The 15,897-nt window shown below is 44.1% G+C and overlaps 1 protein-coding gene across 1 annotated transcript in view; it reads left to right on the forward strand.

Annotated features, from left to right (window-relative positions):
• The window catches only part of Glt8d2 (glycosyltransferase 8 domain containing 2), a 45,439-nt gene that overhangs the window by 14,491 nt on the left and 15,051 nt on the right, over positions 1-15,897 (forward strand). The window contains exons 2-4 of the mRNA XM_005322344.4: positions 6,547-6,592; positions 9,353-9,445; positions 14,115-14,286. Coding sequence (XP_005322401.1) covers positions 6,574-6,592; positions 9,353-9,445; positions 14,115-14,286 — 284 coding nt within the window. The 5' untranslated portion in view covers positions 6,547-6,573. The remainder of the gene's footprint in view (positions 1-6,546; positions 6,593-9,352; positions 9,446-14,114; positions 14,287-15,897) is intronic.

A 15,897-nucleotide genomic window follows, 5' to 3' on the forward strand; every position in this document is an offset into this window, starting at 1 on the left:
TCCCAATGACTCTTAAGTTTGGTCTCTTTATGTTATTTCTTGGATGTTCTGCTCATGGTTTCTTAACAGTCTTGCTGAGCTGTCTATGTTCTTTTCAAGTTGAAATACTTTGTCTTCATTGTCTGATGTTCTCTCTTCTATGTGTTCTACTCTGTCAGTAGTATTCTCAATTGAGTTTTTAAGTTGGTTTATTGCTTCCTGCATTTCTAGGATTACTGTTTGTTTTTTATTACCTCTATCTCCCTGTATAGTTGATCTTTTGCTTCTTGGATTTGTTTATGTAATTCATTGTCAAAGTGATCTTTCATTGTCTGATTTTGCTGTCTAATGTCTTCCTTGAGACTCCAGATCATCTGAAGCATGTATATTCTGAATTCTTTATCTGACATTCCGTCTGCTGCAGCTATTACCTCTTCTAAAGTTGAGTTGACCTGCATTGCTTGTGGTCCTTTCTTTCCTTGTCTTTTCATACTGCTCGTGTTTCTTTCTGCTTGGTGAAACTGTTGTGTTTTTGAAATTTTCCCCCTATATATTTATATTGCTCTTGTATAGTTGAAAAGTCTCCCTTGCAGGGGCGGGCGGCGGCTGTGCTCCTCCTCCAATTGGGGTGATCTGTCTACCACGCTGGCGGGCCGCTGGGTCTGTTCTGCCAGTCAGTCGCAGGTCTGCCTACCTTGCAGGCGCGAGCAGCGGCTCTGCTCTGCCCTTACTCCAATTGGAGTGACGTGTCTACCACGCCGGTGGGTTTCTGGGCCTGTTCCGGGCGCAGGAGGCAGCTCTGCTCTGCCCCTCTTCCAATTGGAGTGACGTGACTGCCACACTGGTGGGCCGCTGGGCCTGTCCCGGGCACAGGTGAAGGCTCTGCTCTGCCCCTACTCCAATTGGGGTGACGTGTCTACCACGCTGGCAGGCCACTGGGCCTGTTCCACTGGTCGGTCGCAGGTCTGCCTACCTTGCGGGCTCGGGCAGCGGCTCTGCTCTGCCCCTAGTCCAATTGGGGTGATGTGACTACCACGCCAGCAGGTTGTTGGGCCTATTCCGGATGTGAGCGGCAGCTCTGCTCGGCCCCTACTCCAAATGGGGTGACATGACTGCCACGCTGGTGGGTTCCTGGGCCTGTTCCGGGCGCGGGCGGCGGCTCTGCTCAGCCCCTACTCCAGTTGGGGTGACATGACTACCACGCCTGCAGGTCGCTGGGCCTTTTCTGGGCGCGGGCGACGGCTCTGCTCTGCCCCTCTGGCCAGATGACAAAGTGAGAGAGACTCGGGTGTATGTGACTCACTGTCTTTACCAGGAGACCAACTGTTTCTGTCGCCACTGGTATCGATGAAGTTATCTCCTCCACCACTTTCTGATGACCTCAGATCTCTGCCATGTTGGTATCCCATGCAAATGGCAGCATTTCGTTCCCTTTGCCGGGTGACCAAAGCAACGTGTGAGTCCTGACCGGCCCTCACAAGCCCCGTCTCAATCCTGTTGCCACTGTGTATGAAGGCTCGGTTGGTATTTACCTCCACAGTATTCAGCAGGACCCGGACCAAGAAGCAGTTTCTGCGGGTTCTTTAGCCCTGGGACCAAGCAGTTCCAGGAGCCACGGAATTCAGATGCTCCGGGCCTGGTGTATGTTCTGATAGGAGCAGGCTCCCAGAAGCAGTTTCCGCGGGTTCTTTAGCGCTGAGCCTGAGTAATTTGTCTTCGAGACGCAGGCGATTGGCAGCCTGAAATTACCTGTTCTATAGCTGAATGAGCTGCGATCAGTCGAAAACAGGGATGGTGACGTCAGCTCTCCAAAATGGTGGCCGCTGGTTTCGTCTGTGGTCTGACCGGTGTGGAGAACCGAATTGGACCGCTTCCTTCCCCTGTCTCAAACCCAGAATTCAGCACTGAGTACAGTGATTGCACAGCTGGCAGGAGCCCACAGAATCCGCAGCGCTGTATCTTTGCGTTGCTATCTCGTCGTTTCCCAGCGCGAGCCGCAGACTCTGGCTGCGGGGCGGTTTGCTGAATAAGCAGCGTGACTCTCCGTGTGGACAAATCGCTCGCGTTTGAGCCCCCGTAGCTGATCCTCGTGCAATGAAAATCCTTCCTCTAGGTTTTGGAGCACCCCAATTTTGGTGGAAATTCCTAACAAGATAGCTTTTAGCCGTTCTAACTCATCATTCTCCCGCACAGTGACGCGGTACACGGGGGTGATGCACTCCCTTCGCCGCCATCTTCCGGATCCATGGTGTTGAGTTTTGAGAGAGGTTGCATTGACGTTGTAGGGTGCTTTGCGTGGTACTGTACAGATGTTTCACCAACACCGAGAATCCTCATCCCAACCACTTTTTTGAAGACAAGAGTCCTATAATGGTGGTAGTCTGGCAGAACAGTCTGTTTCAGTCATAATGAGATAGAGATTCAGAGAAATGGAGAGCTTCCCTAAGGTCCCACGGTCATAATGAGGCTCCTGCTGTTTGCCAAGTACTGTTACCAGAACTTTCCACTCCCCATCACCCTTAGTCTTCAAAAAATATTATGATGATGCTCATTTTCTCCTACCTTTCATTTGGGAAAAAAATGTTTTAACTTATAGATAAATTGCAGAAAGTGATAACGAATGCTTATTTACCAGCTCGATCAATTATTAACATTTTATCACATTGACTTTCATCTTAATCTCTCTTTCTCCATCTATACATACAGGCCCCCACACTCCTGGGCCTCTTGATCCTTCACCCCTGAATACATATGTGTCACCTACTGTCAAGAATGAGTTCCTTCATGAGCACACCACAATTATCCTGTTATGCTCGAATTCGGGACCCCCAAAAGACCACCAGAGACCAAGATCGATGTAAACGGCAAAGAGGTGTTTATTGTGAGCTAGCTCGGTCCTCCACGCGCACACAGCAACTGGTGATGCTGAGGGGCCCTGAGCCCAGGGTTTGCAGCAGTTTTATACATTATTTGGAGAAGGCAGGGACCCCCACATACATCATAGCATCTCTTAGCAAATCATCACACACCACGGGAAAATCAAATAACAACTCTAGAACATGATTAGCACATTCACTGGTGGGAACAAGTTGGGTAGGGGTGATTGGTCAGTACAAAAGGAGTATTCATTTGAACTGATTGGTTTAAGCCAAGAGGGGTGTTCGTGCTGAACTACATGGTTTCCCAACATGTTATAAACCACCATAAACTACTGGGAGGGTCATCTGGCATCCCAGGTATTTCCCTGTCTCATGCTGATTGATGGCTGCTAGGGGGTTGCTATGGGTCCCCACCTAGCCTGACTGAGTCAGGGACACCTGGCGCAGCAGATCTCTCCTGTTATTTGTAGATAAACAACTTAGCAGGGTGGGAATGTGCCTAGGAGTGTTCTGTGGGTCTTTCCAAGGACAAAAGTGATGTCCCTTCCTTGGACAGGCTTTGCTCTGAGGTAGAGGCTGGTTTTTCAATCCACCAAGGAAATTCAACATCAACACTATCATCTTTTCCCTGATTTCCCTAATAATAGTCTATATAACTGATTTTAAATATTTGGTCCAGGATGCAGTCAGGGCTAAAGCATTTCATTTCATTGTCAAGTCTCTACAGAATTTTAGCTTTTTTTTTTTTCATGATATTGACATGTTCCAAGAGGCTGGGGCAGTTCTTCAGAATGAAGCACAATTAGAATTTACCTGTGATCTTATCCATGATAGAATCCAGTGGAATATCATTGGCAGGAACATACCAGTGCTCATCACATCTCAAGAGTCCTTTTGTCATGAGTAACTAATCTGTGGGGTGAGACTGGGAGACCACGTGTGTCCTGTTCCCCTGTCTCCTTTCACTCAATCACATTAGCATTCATTGAAGGTTGGCTTTTTAAATTTTCTTTCCCTGAATTAGCTATTAATATGGTGGTTGGAGAATGATATTATAGCCATTTAATAGGTGATGAATCTTAAGTTTCCAGGGGGAGGGGTCTTACGTATGGCAGAGTTAGAATTTGAAGCCAGGTGTGTCTGATTCCAAGGCCGCCCTCTAACCAAGCAGCACCCAGCCAGGTTGGAAAAGGAGATCTACTTGGCTCCAAAGCCCTCAGTAATTTTCTCTGACTTCCCAATCCAGGAGTTCTTAAGGAATTCAGAGAGTGTCACTCTCAGGGAGAAGATGCAATTGTAAATTGGAGGAGGGGGTGCAGTTCAGGTGTGCCTTTTTTTTTTTTTTTTTGTACCAGGGATTAAACTCAGGGGCATTCGATCACTGAGCCGCATTCCCAGCCCTATTTTGGATTTTATTTAGAAACAGGGTCTCACTGAGTTGCTTAGCACCTGGCTTTTGCTGAGGCTGGCTTTGAACTCTCCTGTCTCAGCCTCCTGAGCTGCTGGGATTTCAGGCCTACACCACTGAGCCCGGCCCAGGTGTGCCTTTTTTAAAGCAGGCTTCCGGTTGGAACTGCTTCTCCAGGGCTCCACTCCTTGCATCCCTAGCTTAGGATTTCCCACCAGTTGCTTCAGGAACTTCCCTCCTTGGCTGGTCACTGCTGTAATTAGCTATGCCATTACCAATTTCCTGAAGCCTTTTGTTTCACCTTGGAGAGAATTTCAGTGCTGATGACACGCTGATTAGGGAAAGATAAGCCCCTTACTTCACAATTCTCAGCCACTGGCCCCAACTGGGCAGGGGTGGGGGGCAGACCAGTCTTACCTGTGAAACGCCATGCTCCTGTGAGATCTGCTACCTGGAGCACAACTCACCTGCCTCCGGTTTGGCCAAATGGCCTTTCTACGGTTCTGAAACTCTCAGTGGTTTATGGATTTTGAAGTCAGGGGACCCTAATCGCTAGTCTTTGCTTTACCATTGACTAGCTGTGTGATTTTGAAAAAGTTGCCAAATCTCTCTGCACCACATTTCCTCATCTGAAAAACAAACATGATAATATATTCATCTGAAAGATGTTATAATAATTAAAGGAAGTAATATACCTAAATGGTCAGCCTAAGCCAGGTGCAAATTAGGTTTTTAGTAAATGGGAGCTATTTTTTAAATTTTATTTATTATTTTTGGTTCTACATGACAGTAAAGTGTATTTTAACTTATTATATGAAGTATAACTTCCCATTCTTGTAGTTGTGCATGATGAGGAGTTACACTGGTCATGAGTTCTTATATGAACGTGGAAAGTTATCTCTGACTCGTTCCACTCTCTTTCCTGTTACCTTCCCTCTCCCTTCCCTCCATTCCCTTTTGTCTAATCCAATGAACCTCTATTCCTGCCCCCACTCCCCATTGTGTGTTAGCATCTGCATATCAGAGAGAACATCTGGCCTTTGGTTTTGGGGATTGGCTTATTTCACTTAGCACAATATCCATTTACTGGCAAAGGAAATAGGAGCTTTTAATACTGAATTATCTGGCCCCCGTAAATATACATATATATACACATATACATATATGAATACCAGCTTGACCACAGCAAAAATGCTTGTAAGGGCTCCTGCTGGCAAGAAACCAAAACTCTATTCAAAGAAGTTTAAGGAAAAATGGGGAATTGATTGGCTTGGGTCGGTGGGATGCCCAGGGAGGGGCTCACCTCTGGGACTCAGAGTTTGCCATCCCCTAACTCTGTCTTCTTTCTACCCCGTGGTCCAGATGGTTACCTCCAGGGAGCTGGAGGGGGAGCCACGTGGCCAAAGGCCATTGGAAGCTTATATCTTCCCCCAAAGTTGGACAAACACATTTCACTGAAATCATAAAAGTACCTGAAACCTGATCTCAGAAAAACCTTAAGTAATGTGCTGTGTTGATCTGATTCTTTCCCAGGGTCTAGAAGGGAATGAAAAGGGCCACTCTCAAGGCACCTGGAGTTTCTGGGTGTGCAGGATGCACCCAGGGAAAATAAAAGCGAAACTGTAGCTGGTTGTTTAAAATACTTATCTAATGATTGAATTTCATTTTTTTCATTGAAAGTGCCCTGCTCCCCTGTGCTTGTCTAAATACCCATTGCTTCTCCAAATGAACATCTAAGATATTGTAATAACTGCATAGATAGAGAAATCATAAACTGGGAAAACCAGGAAGCAGAGTAATAAGTGACTCTGAGAACAGAGAGTTTGTTAACTTTCTCGACTTCGGAGCACAAATGAAATATTCCAAAATATAGCGAAAATTTATGACTATATTGCAAAGTGATGAAAGCAGAAGACTGGCACGGGGTTGGTACGTTAGATCAAAAAGATCCCTCGCAAGATATTCCCACCTAGCTCCTCTGCTTTGCTGGCCCAGAAGGCTAATGAAGCTTCTTGGAGAAAGTTAAAAAGCCATAAAGACAAAAGACCTCTTCCGGGCCCTTTGCAAGGCTTATTCCACCAGATGAACCATTTTTGAAGAGGTAGGCTGGACATTTAAGAAATATCGATTTTCTTTCCCTAATTCTAGATTCAGAACAGTAAAGGATGATGCCACACTTCACTCCATGTCTGGCTTTTAGAGAAGACATTGTCTGTAACCCTTGCTGCTGACTTTTGAGTTGCTTCCCTTTTAAACATAACTTTATTCTTCAATCCACAGGTTACAGTCTCATCCACGTGGATACCCATGGCTCTGTTACGAAAAAGTAAGATGATCGCTTTAAAAAAATTTATTGTTGTTGTTGTCGTTGTAGATGGACAGAATGCTTTTATTTTATTTATTTTTTTAAATTTTTATGTGGTGCTAAGGATCCAATCCAGTGCCTCACGCATGCTAGGCAAGCGCTCTGCCATTGAGCTACAGCCCCAGCCCAGATGATCGCTTTTGATACTAATGATTGGAGGAAGATATTCAGCTGGAGTGTTTTGATGTTGAGACTTGGCTAGCTTTTGTTCTCTACTCTCTTTTGAATCTGCTTTGATTCCTGTGGAAGGTTGTTAAGTGTTTTGGTCAGAAGTGGACCTATAACGAGCAGGGTCATGTATTTTTATAAAACCTGCTAATACAACTTCTCTTCTCATTCTAAATAAATATTCAATTGGGCATGCATCTCAAAGTCCCAGCTTCTCAAGAGGTTGAGGCAGGAGGATACCTTGAATCCATGAGTTTGAGACCAGCCTCAACATAGTGAGACCCTGTCTCAAAAATAATACCAATAAAAATAAATAAATACTCATGTTCATGTATAATTTAGCATGTGTAATTTTGTATTTTTGTTCTTAAAGAGTCACCTCAAATCTTCAAATGTATTAAAACCTGGATAAACCCCCGAGTTTAGACAAGTTGATGTGTGAATTTTGGGGGGGGGGACACACTAACCTAATCTTGTTACTCTCAAGGTAGAGTTGCCTGTTAGTATATGAAAACACAGGTCATCCAGTTAAACTTCAGATAAAAAAGGAATAACTTTTTAGTGTATGTATATCCCAAATGTTGCATGGGACACTCTTTACAAAAAAAAAAAATTCCCTTTTTTTTTTTTTTTTTTTGTAATCTGGCAAATGTCCTCATTGATAACAGCCATAGTTAGAAGGAATAGATGGTTGAAGATACTGGGCCACCTCTCCAAACCTGTGCAAATGAATATGGTCAGACTGAGAAACAGTAGAACTTTGCCCCTTCTGCTTTCCTATGGTTGTTTTAAACTGAGCCTCCTGTCTGGTTGTCCCTGGCTGAATCTGATGACCCAGAGAGAAGTGGGATCATTGAGCCTCAGAGTGTGGTTTTTCAAGGTATTGGGAAAGACTGTCCAACCTCCTTTTGTTAACAAATATGAAGACAAATGTCTTGGAGCCAGAAAATAAATCAATACGAGGCCAATAAATTAAGTATCTTGATGCAAAATAATGATAATACATAATAATTATGAAATCTTTATTGTGCCTGCATTGCCTCTGTTAGCTCTCAAAACCAGATTGTGAGATAATGCTTATTATTATAATCCCTACTTAGCAGACAAGTACATAGAGGCTCAGAAAGTTTAAGTAATATGTCTGAGGTCACACAGCCAGGAGGTGGGAAAAAAGGTTTGAGTCTGGCTTCAAATCCCCTCCCTTTCCTTTCTACCAACTTTCCCCATACTTCAGGGGTTTGTGTACCACAATGTCAATGCACTATCTTCTTAATTTTTTTCAATATCTGTGTTCTTTCTGTACTATGCATTACTTAGTATTTTCTTTAAGTTGACTCACATTTAAAATTTAAAAGTGTACTTTATAATAGAAAGCTTTTATTCTTATAGTAAGTTGAAAAAAGTTTTATACTATTATAAAATAAGGAAGGTGATTGTAGAAAATATATTTAATTAGAAGAATGACATTTAACTCTGGGAGTAGTTTTAGTTGTCCTCCTGTACATGGAATCAAACCGACTTTTCACACCGTGATTTAATGTTGCTCAATGCTATGGACATGAATCTTCTCGATCATTTCATGCATAATCAGTGGTATGTGTTCTATACTCAAGAAAATGCTGGAGCTGGGCCAGGTGGCATGTGCCACTGATTCCAGTAAATTGGGAGGGCAAGGCTGGAGGATCACAGGTTCCAGGCCAGCCTTAGCAACTTAGCAAGACCCTAAGCAATTTAGTGAGGGCCTGTCTCAAAATAAAAAATAAAAAGAGGGGCTGGGGTTGTGGCTCAGGGGCAAGTGCTTGCCTAGCATGTGTTAGGCACTGGGTTCAATTCTCAGCACCACATATAAATAAATAAATGTCCATCAATAGCTAATAAAATATTTTTAAAAATAAAGTAAAAAGGGTGGCAAATGTAGCTTCGTGGTAAAGCACCCCTGGGTTCAATCCCCAGTACACCCCTCCCTGCAAAAACAAAAAACAAAAAACAAAAACCCAAACCATGGTCCTAACTGCTCCACTTAGTAGGTCCCAAGAGCAAACATTGCAAATGGTGTGGAATCTGTCCTGGGGACTTAGACCTGGAAGAAGTACGGAAGTCTTCTAACGTTTTACCCAGGGTAAGAATTTTCTGCACAACATCCTTGACCTAGTGGAATTAATTGAAAAGCTGCTGTGTTAGAAGAGCTAAACGCAAGTACTTACAATCAGTCCTGGCACACAATAAGCATTATATAAATGTTGGCTACTATTTGAAACAAAATATTTGTGCAGGGAAAGTGGCTCCAGAGGCAGCACCCTGCAATGATTAAGTCCCCGACCTCTGCCAACAGACTGTCTGCCCTAGTGCTGGGTCTTCCTTACCTGGCTTCTGTGTGTCCCTGACAACTGTGTGCCAGGCCAGCTCTTTACCTCTGTGCCAGTTGTTCCAAGAAAGGTCCCAGGCCCCCTGAGTCTGTCCTGGAGGGCTTCTGCTCACGCTGCCATTCTGAGCCTCTCCACCTGATTTCAGCTGGCTGGGTTGGACTCTGACGTGGTGTCATTGTCATTTCAGTTAATCAAGTGCTGCTGTTCCTCCTGATTGTGACCCTATGTGGGATTCTGTACAAGAAAGTTCATAAGGGGACCGTGGTCAAGGCTGAAGCAGGTAAGCAGGCGTGCAATCCACCCAGATGGCTGCGGTTTGAGATGTTCCTTTAGGTCCTTTCCGTAGTTGGGTTTAGGGACATGTGATAACTTGGCCAGCTTCTAAGGACTTGAGTGTGGAGTAGCCACCCAAGGCCAACTACTCTCTGTGTCTTAGAATGATCAGTGCTGTTCAGATGGTGGCACATGTAAGATTCACATGGAGGGCTTGTTAAAACACACCACTGGGCCCCACCAAGAGGCTTAGAATGGCAGCTCTGAAGGGGCCCGAGAATTTGTGTTTCTGATAGAGTTTCTCCCGGTTGCTGCTGCTGCTGCTGCTCTTGATTCTTGGACCACTCTTGGAGTGGGCTGCTCTGCATCCCATCCCTTTGCAGTCTCTCACCATTTTGCCTGTGGAAGTTGCCCTTCCTTTCCTCTCTCTGCTGATCCATTTCCATTAGTGCCCAAACAGCCTCATGACTCTCAGGTCCCACTCCAGCTGCGATGAGAGCCCCGTATTCCTGCTCTGGGGTGGACTGCGTGAGATGGTACTTTCGCAACCCCAAACACCCACAGAATCAGCACCAAGAAGCATTGTTTGTGTTTACTGTATTTCCAATTAATTTACATTTTATATTAGGCAAATAAACACACTCATTTATGGAAAGCACAAAAGAGAAAAAAAATTACCTGCAACTCCATCAGTCAAAAGTAAATGCAGTTAGTGTTCCAGTGTGTGACATTCATGCCATTTTTTTTTTTTTTTTTAAGCCAGACATTTAGGGACTAGAGACACACCAGTGAACAAAACAGTGTTTCTGTTCCCAGTGAGTGGCCATCTCTTTCTGGTTATTTTTAAATTAAAAATTACTTTAAAATAATTTAAAACATGCAAAATCTGGTCCAAGTGAGCATCTGGAAAGAGAATGGCTTCCACACCAAGATGTCCATGTGGCTGTTCATGGGGTATTTTTCATAGTGGCCTCAAATTGGAAATGGTCTACAGGTGGCCCCTCTGGAGAGTGGATGAAGGGGACGTGGTCTCCACATAGCACAGAGCATTTTCGAAGCTAGAAAGGACCAAATTACGGATACATGCTAAAATGTGGATGAGCCTTAAAAACATTGTGAAAGAAGACAGACCCAGAAGCCCACACTTTGCATGATCCCACGTTTATGAAATTTCTAGAAAAGGCAGTTGAACAGCAAATTTCTAGAAAGCAGATGGATGTTGCCTAGAGCGGGTCTTGGGAGTGGGTGGGCGGCACACAGGCTCAGAACCTCTCCTAGGGCTGGAGGTGTTCCACAACTGGATGATGGTGATCATTGCACAGATTCACAGTTTTGCTAACAATCCTTGAACTGCACACTATTTACCATGGGTAAATTTTAAGGTCTCTGTATTGATTCGCTCAGACTGCCACAACAAAACACCACGGGGTGGGGGCGGGGAGATGGCCAAAAGAATACACATTTATTTTCCCACAGTTCTGGAGGATGGGAATCCAAGGTCAAGGTGCCAGCAGGTGAGTTTCTCCTGAGACCTCTCTCCCAGGCTTGCAGAGAGTCACATTCAAGAAGCCTAGGTCTAAATACAGTCACATCTCAAGTTACTGGGGGTCAGGACATTAACGTAAGAGCTTTGTAGGGACATGATTAGCCCATCACAGCGTCTAAAGTATACCTCCAAAAACTGTTTTAGAAGAGAGAAAAGAAGTCACACAAGGTCAGATGCCCTCCGAGCTTCTGGTTCTTTCTGTGTTCTTTCTTCCTTACACTTCACTCCCTGCTGGAACCAGGGCATACACTCAGCTCATCCTCTGGGTACGTCTTAGAACAGCTGTTCAAACAACTGTACGGAAATGCGTGTCCTGTTTGATTAATCAGTTGCGTACAATAAACAAAGTGTTGGGACCACAAGAGTGGATCTAATATCACATTTGATTCCATTCACTGTTAAAAAAGAATCTATCATTAAAACACAGTTCAAAAGAATGTAGTGTTAACATGGCAAGATGGCCATGGTATGTTACATGGGAAAAGCCAGTTGCAGAGGGTATAAAAAGTAGGATTCCATTGTGGTTTTAAAATAGTACATGTCTATAGTAATGAATTCTTTTTTTTTTTTTTTAAAGAGAGAGTGTGTGTGTGTGAGAGAGAGAGAGAGAGAGAGAGAGAGAGAGAATTTTTTTTTTAATATTTATTTTTTAGTTCTCGGTGAACACAACATCTTTGTTGGTATGTGGTGCTAAGGATTGAACCCAGACCCCACGCATGCCAGGCGAGCGCGCTACCGCTTGAGCCACATCCCCAGCCCCCTATAGTAATGAATTCTTGAGAATTTACACAAAGGAGGGCTTTGGGCACACACCACACTGGTGGCTAAGATCTACCTCTCCGATGGGAGTAGAGAGATCTGCAAAATCATCACAATTTACCAGATCCTCTTCCATTTGGACTGGAAGTTTTTAAAGAAGTATAATTTTGTAATTCAAAGAATGTTAATTCAAAGAACCAGTGTTATAAGTCAACATCTGGAGTCCCTGTGACGTCACATGCTGAAGGAAAGCAAGACACCCACATTCCGCATTCTGTCCAGGTAATTTCCTTGTGATTTAGCATGCTGATTACCTGAGCCTCACTCCCATCTTATTTGAGCCAGACAAGTTGATCTTTTTGGCAAAAAACCAATACTTTCTGATTGTGAGTTTTAGCATTGGGACAGCTGACGTTTCACTTCTAGAAATAAGCATGGTTTCCTAAGAGAGGTTTGTGGGAATGGACTAATTTCCAGGCCCTTCTATCATGGTTATGTTTTCTAGTTGCTCTGGGCACCCCATGGCTTCACAGTGCCAACTCTGAATGGGTTGGCTGAAGCACCAGTTTGTGGATACCATGGATCTAAATAGTGTAGCAGGCAATTCCCAAAGAAGCCACAAAGAAGGACACAAGCACCGAAGAACTTAAGAGTAGAGAAGCCTTCCCCACAGGTCTCCTATGTGCCTTCAACTTTTGTTCTGAAGGAGAAACTTTTTGGCAGCTAACAGGTTTGGGGGCTTAAATTGGCCCAGCTTCTCTGGCAGTAGCAGTGTGATGCCCTCTCTTTCTTCCTCCTACCTCCTACTGCCTGCTGCCTGCTGAAGGCCTCTGCCAGAGCCTGGCAGCCAGGCTCTGCCCCCGCTTTTCAACCCTTCCCTCTCTCTGCCCTAGGAATAGCCTGCAAACCATTCCTTAAGAGCCCTGTTCTCTAGGGTCAATCCATCCATTCAGTTCAGTTCAGCAAACTTTCCTTAAGCATTTCCAAGGTATGAGACTCGGTGGGGATAGTATGATGAGTTTACAGTCTAGTGGAGGAAACAGACACAAAGACTCATCAAGTGCAATGGGGTAGGTGCAGAAATAGAGATGCCTAATAAACTCATCCATCTGTCTATCCATCCAAAGTTTACTGAGGCTCTACCATGTGCTAGTCATTGGGATAGATGCAGAGGACCCAGAGATAAACAAGACAAGATCTCACTGCGTCAGTGTACTGAGCGCAGGCTATGAGTCGGATTGAGAAAAGTTATCAGAAGTAAAATAAACAGGGCTGGGGCTGGGGCTCAGTGGTAGAGCGCTTGCCTAGCATGTGTGAGGCACTGGGTTGGATCCCCTGCACCATATAAAAATTTTAAAAAATTTAAAAAAAGAAAGAAAATAAATAAATAAAAACAAAGTACACAAAAATAGGTAAAAAGTGGGGCCTGGTGGCTTGGTCAGCTAGATGGGTCTGACCTCTAACAGAGCAAGACTCACGCATTTATTTTATATGCATCAAAGGGATTTACTGTGAGAAAAACTTCTTCAAGGTAAACAAAAGTGAGGTCAAGGAAGAACTGGCTAATTGGGGCTTATCTACTTGCCCACATCTTTTCTCTCTCTGAGCCTCTGGTGCCTCAAAGCTATTGAGCATGTCCATCTTTCTTCCACCCCAAGGCAGCAAGCATCTGAATTCAAAGATATCATAAATTGCATGCCAGGCCTGGAATCTGCCCCATTAACAGCAAATGGGCATTTCTCTCAGCACCATCACACCAAAAGATTCCCAGAAGCCGTGTCTCCAATGTCCACGGCTATGGAGTTCAAAGCAATGATTTATTTGCCACTCCTGACAAGACACCTCCTCTGCCCTCAGAGAGCTCCTATATAATAGAAGAGAAAGGAAGGGTGTGCAACCAATTGTTAGATCCAATTATAAGCAAGGGCACATCAGGGACCTATCGAAGGGTGTACTGTCTGTAGGGCACTGTTACATGCTCCCAGAGTATCTGATGTCTATCCTGCTTCTGAAATTAATCTGCAGGAGCTAGCCATGCAGGAAAGAATGGGAAAAGCATCCTAGACAGGAAACGCGGCCCTTTGAAAGGCAGACCTGGGAGTTGCACATGGTTACTAGAATTAACTTAAATGAACATTATCAGCACTTGATCACATCGAGCTGCAAGGGAGTCTGGGAAAACACTCTCAGTGGTTGGCTTTGTGGCAACTACAGCTGAAACCACCTCTCCTAAGTGAAAGAGAGACTAGATCTTGGAGAACAGGGAGCTGTCTCTCCCACATTGTGCTGTCTTCCCCCAGGATGGTGGAACACTAAACTGCTCTACCATGAAATTCCTTCATGTTCCAAGGGCTGGTTTTGATGTTTCCAGATGATGACGCTGAGACTGCGGAGGACGTGGAAGAGGAGATCCCCGTGGTGATCTGTGCGGCAGCCGGGAGGATGGGCGCCACCATGGCTGCCATCAACAGCATCTACAGCAACACCGACGCCAACATCGTGTTCTACGTGGTCGGACTCCGCAACACTCTGACTCGAATACGGTGATCTGTGCAGTGTCTTTGGAGCATTTGTTCTACTTTCGTTTATTCTTTGTTTTCTTTCCTTAAATGGATTTCATTTCCTTTTTGGATTGACATGTATCCTTAGAATTAATGAGGGGATGCCCTAAGGTTTACCTGGTGAGCTGACAGGTGTGTTGTCTCCATGAGGAAAGGTCAGCAAAGCCTTGTGGATCTGGGAGGCAACCCAGTCTGCACCAGCGGGCTGTCTGGGGACTAAAGAACCCAGTCCTTCCATCGCTTGGGTGAAAATCTTTCTTTCACCGTGGTTTCTCTTTCCTTTGCTTTCTTTCTTTTATTTTTGGTGCTGGGGATTTAGCCCAGAGGTGCTTAACCACTGAGCCACATCCCCAGACCTTTTATATTTTGAGATGGGGTCTTGCTGTTGCTTAGGGCCTCGCTAAGTTGCTGTGGCTGGCTTTGAACTTGCCATCCTCCTGCCTCAGACTCCTGAGTCACTGGGATTACAGGTGTGTGTGCTTTCTTAACCTGAGAGAATATTAACATAACTGCTTCAATATAGTTCTGAGTCATCACTAATTATTTATGGGAGTGTGTGTATATGTGTGTGTATGTGTGTGTGTATATATACACACACACACATACACATACACATGTGCGCGCACGTGTATGTATGCATGTGTATATGTGGGTATGGTGTATTTTATGTGTGAGTGTATATATATATTTTGAGGGGCTGAGGATTGAACCCTCATGCATGCTAAACATACCTCTACCACTAATTCACATCTCCAGCCTTATAATTTTTAAACTACAAACTTATATACTTTTTATAATTTTACATAATTTTGAACTGATTTTTTTTCTTATCCTTTACCCTACTAAAAATAAATTGGAGTTAGAACTGGTGGAATTCGGGCTGGGGATATAGCTCAGTTGGTACAGTGCTTGCCTCACATGCATAAGACCCTGGGTTCAATCCCCAATACCACACACACACACACACACACACACACACAAAAGAACTGGTGGAATCCACCTTAACTCTGCTACTTGGTCATCAAGTGGCATCTCACTATGGTTTAATCTGATGTCCCCTTATACCTGGTTGAGAAATAAGGAAAGTGGTTAAGTAGTTTCCTCACACATTTCTCAGCCATTTGGAAGTTCATTCCAACTATCTTGCCTATTTTTCTGTTGTGTTGTTTATCTTTTTCTTGTGGACAGGACTGATTTTTATGGTTCACATTTTGCATATCTAAATTTTGTTCAAGTTTAATTTGCTGATCAATTTTTATTTAAAAAATATTTATTTTTCTGTTTACTTATTTTTGCAGTACTGGGGATTGAACTGAGGGGCACGCTACCACTCAGCTACCTCCCTAGCACTTCTTAGTTTTTATTTCAAGCCAGGGTCTCACCAAGTTGCTGAGGGTCTTGCTTAATTGCTGAGGCTGGTCTCAAACTTGTGATCCTCTTGCCTTAGCCTCCTGAGTAGCCAAAATTACAGGTGTGTACCATCATGCCTGGCTCTTTTTTTTTTTTTTTTTTTTAGAGAGAGAGAGAGAGAGAATTTTTTAATATTTATTTTTTTTTAGTTTTCGGCGGGCACAACATCTTTGTTTGTATGTG

Source organism: Ictidomys tridecemlineatus, chromosome 6 (genome assembly GCF_052094955.1).
Source record: "Ictidomys tridecemlineatus isolate mIctTri1 chromosome 6, mIctTri1.hap1, whole genome shotgun sequence".
NCBI classification, from domain to species: Eukaryota; Metazoa; Chordata; class Mammalia; order Rodentia; family Sciuridae; genus Ictidomys; species Ictidomys tridecemlineatus.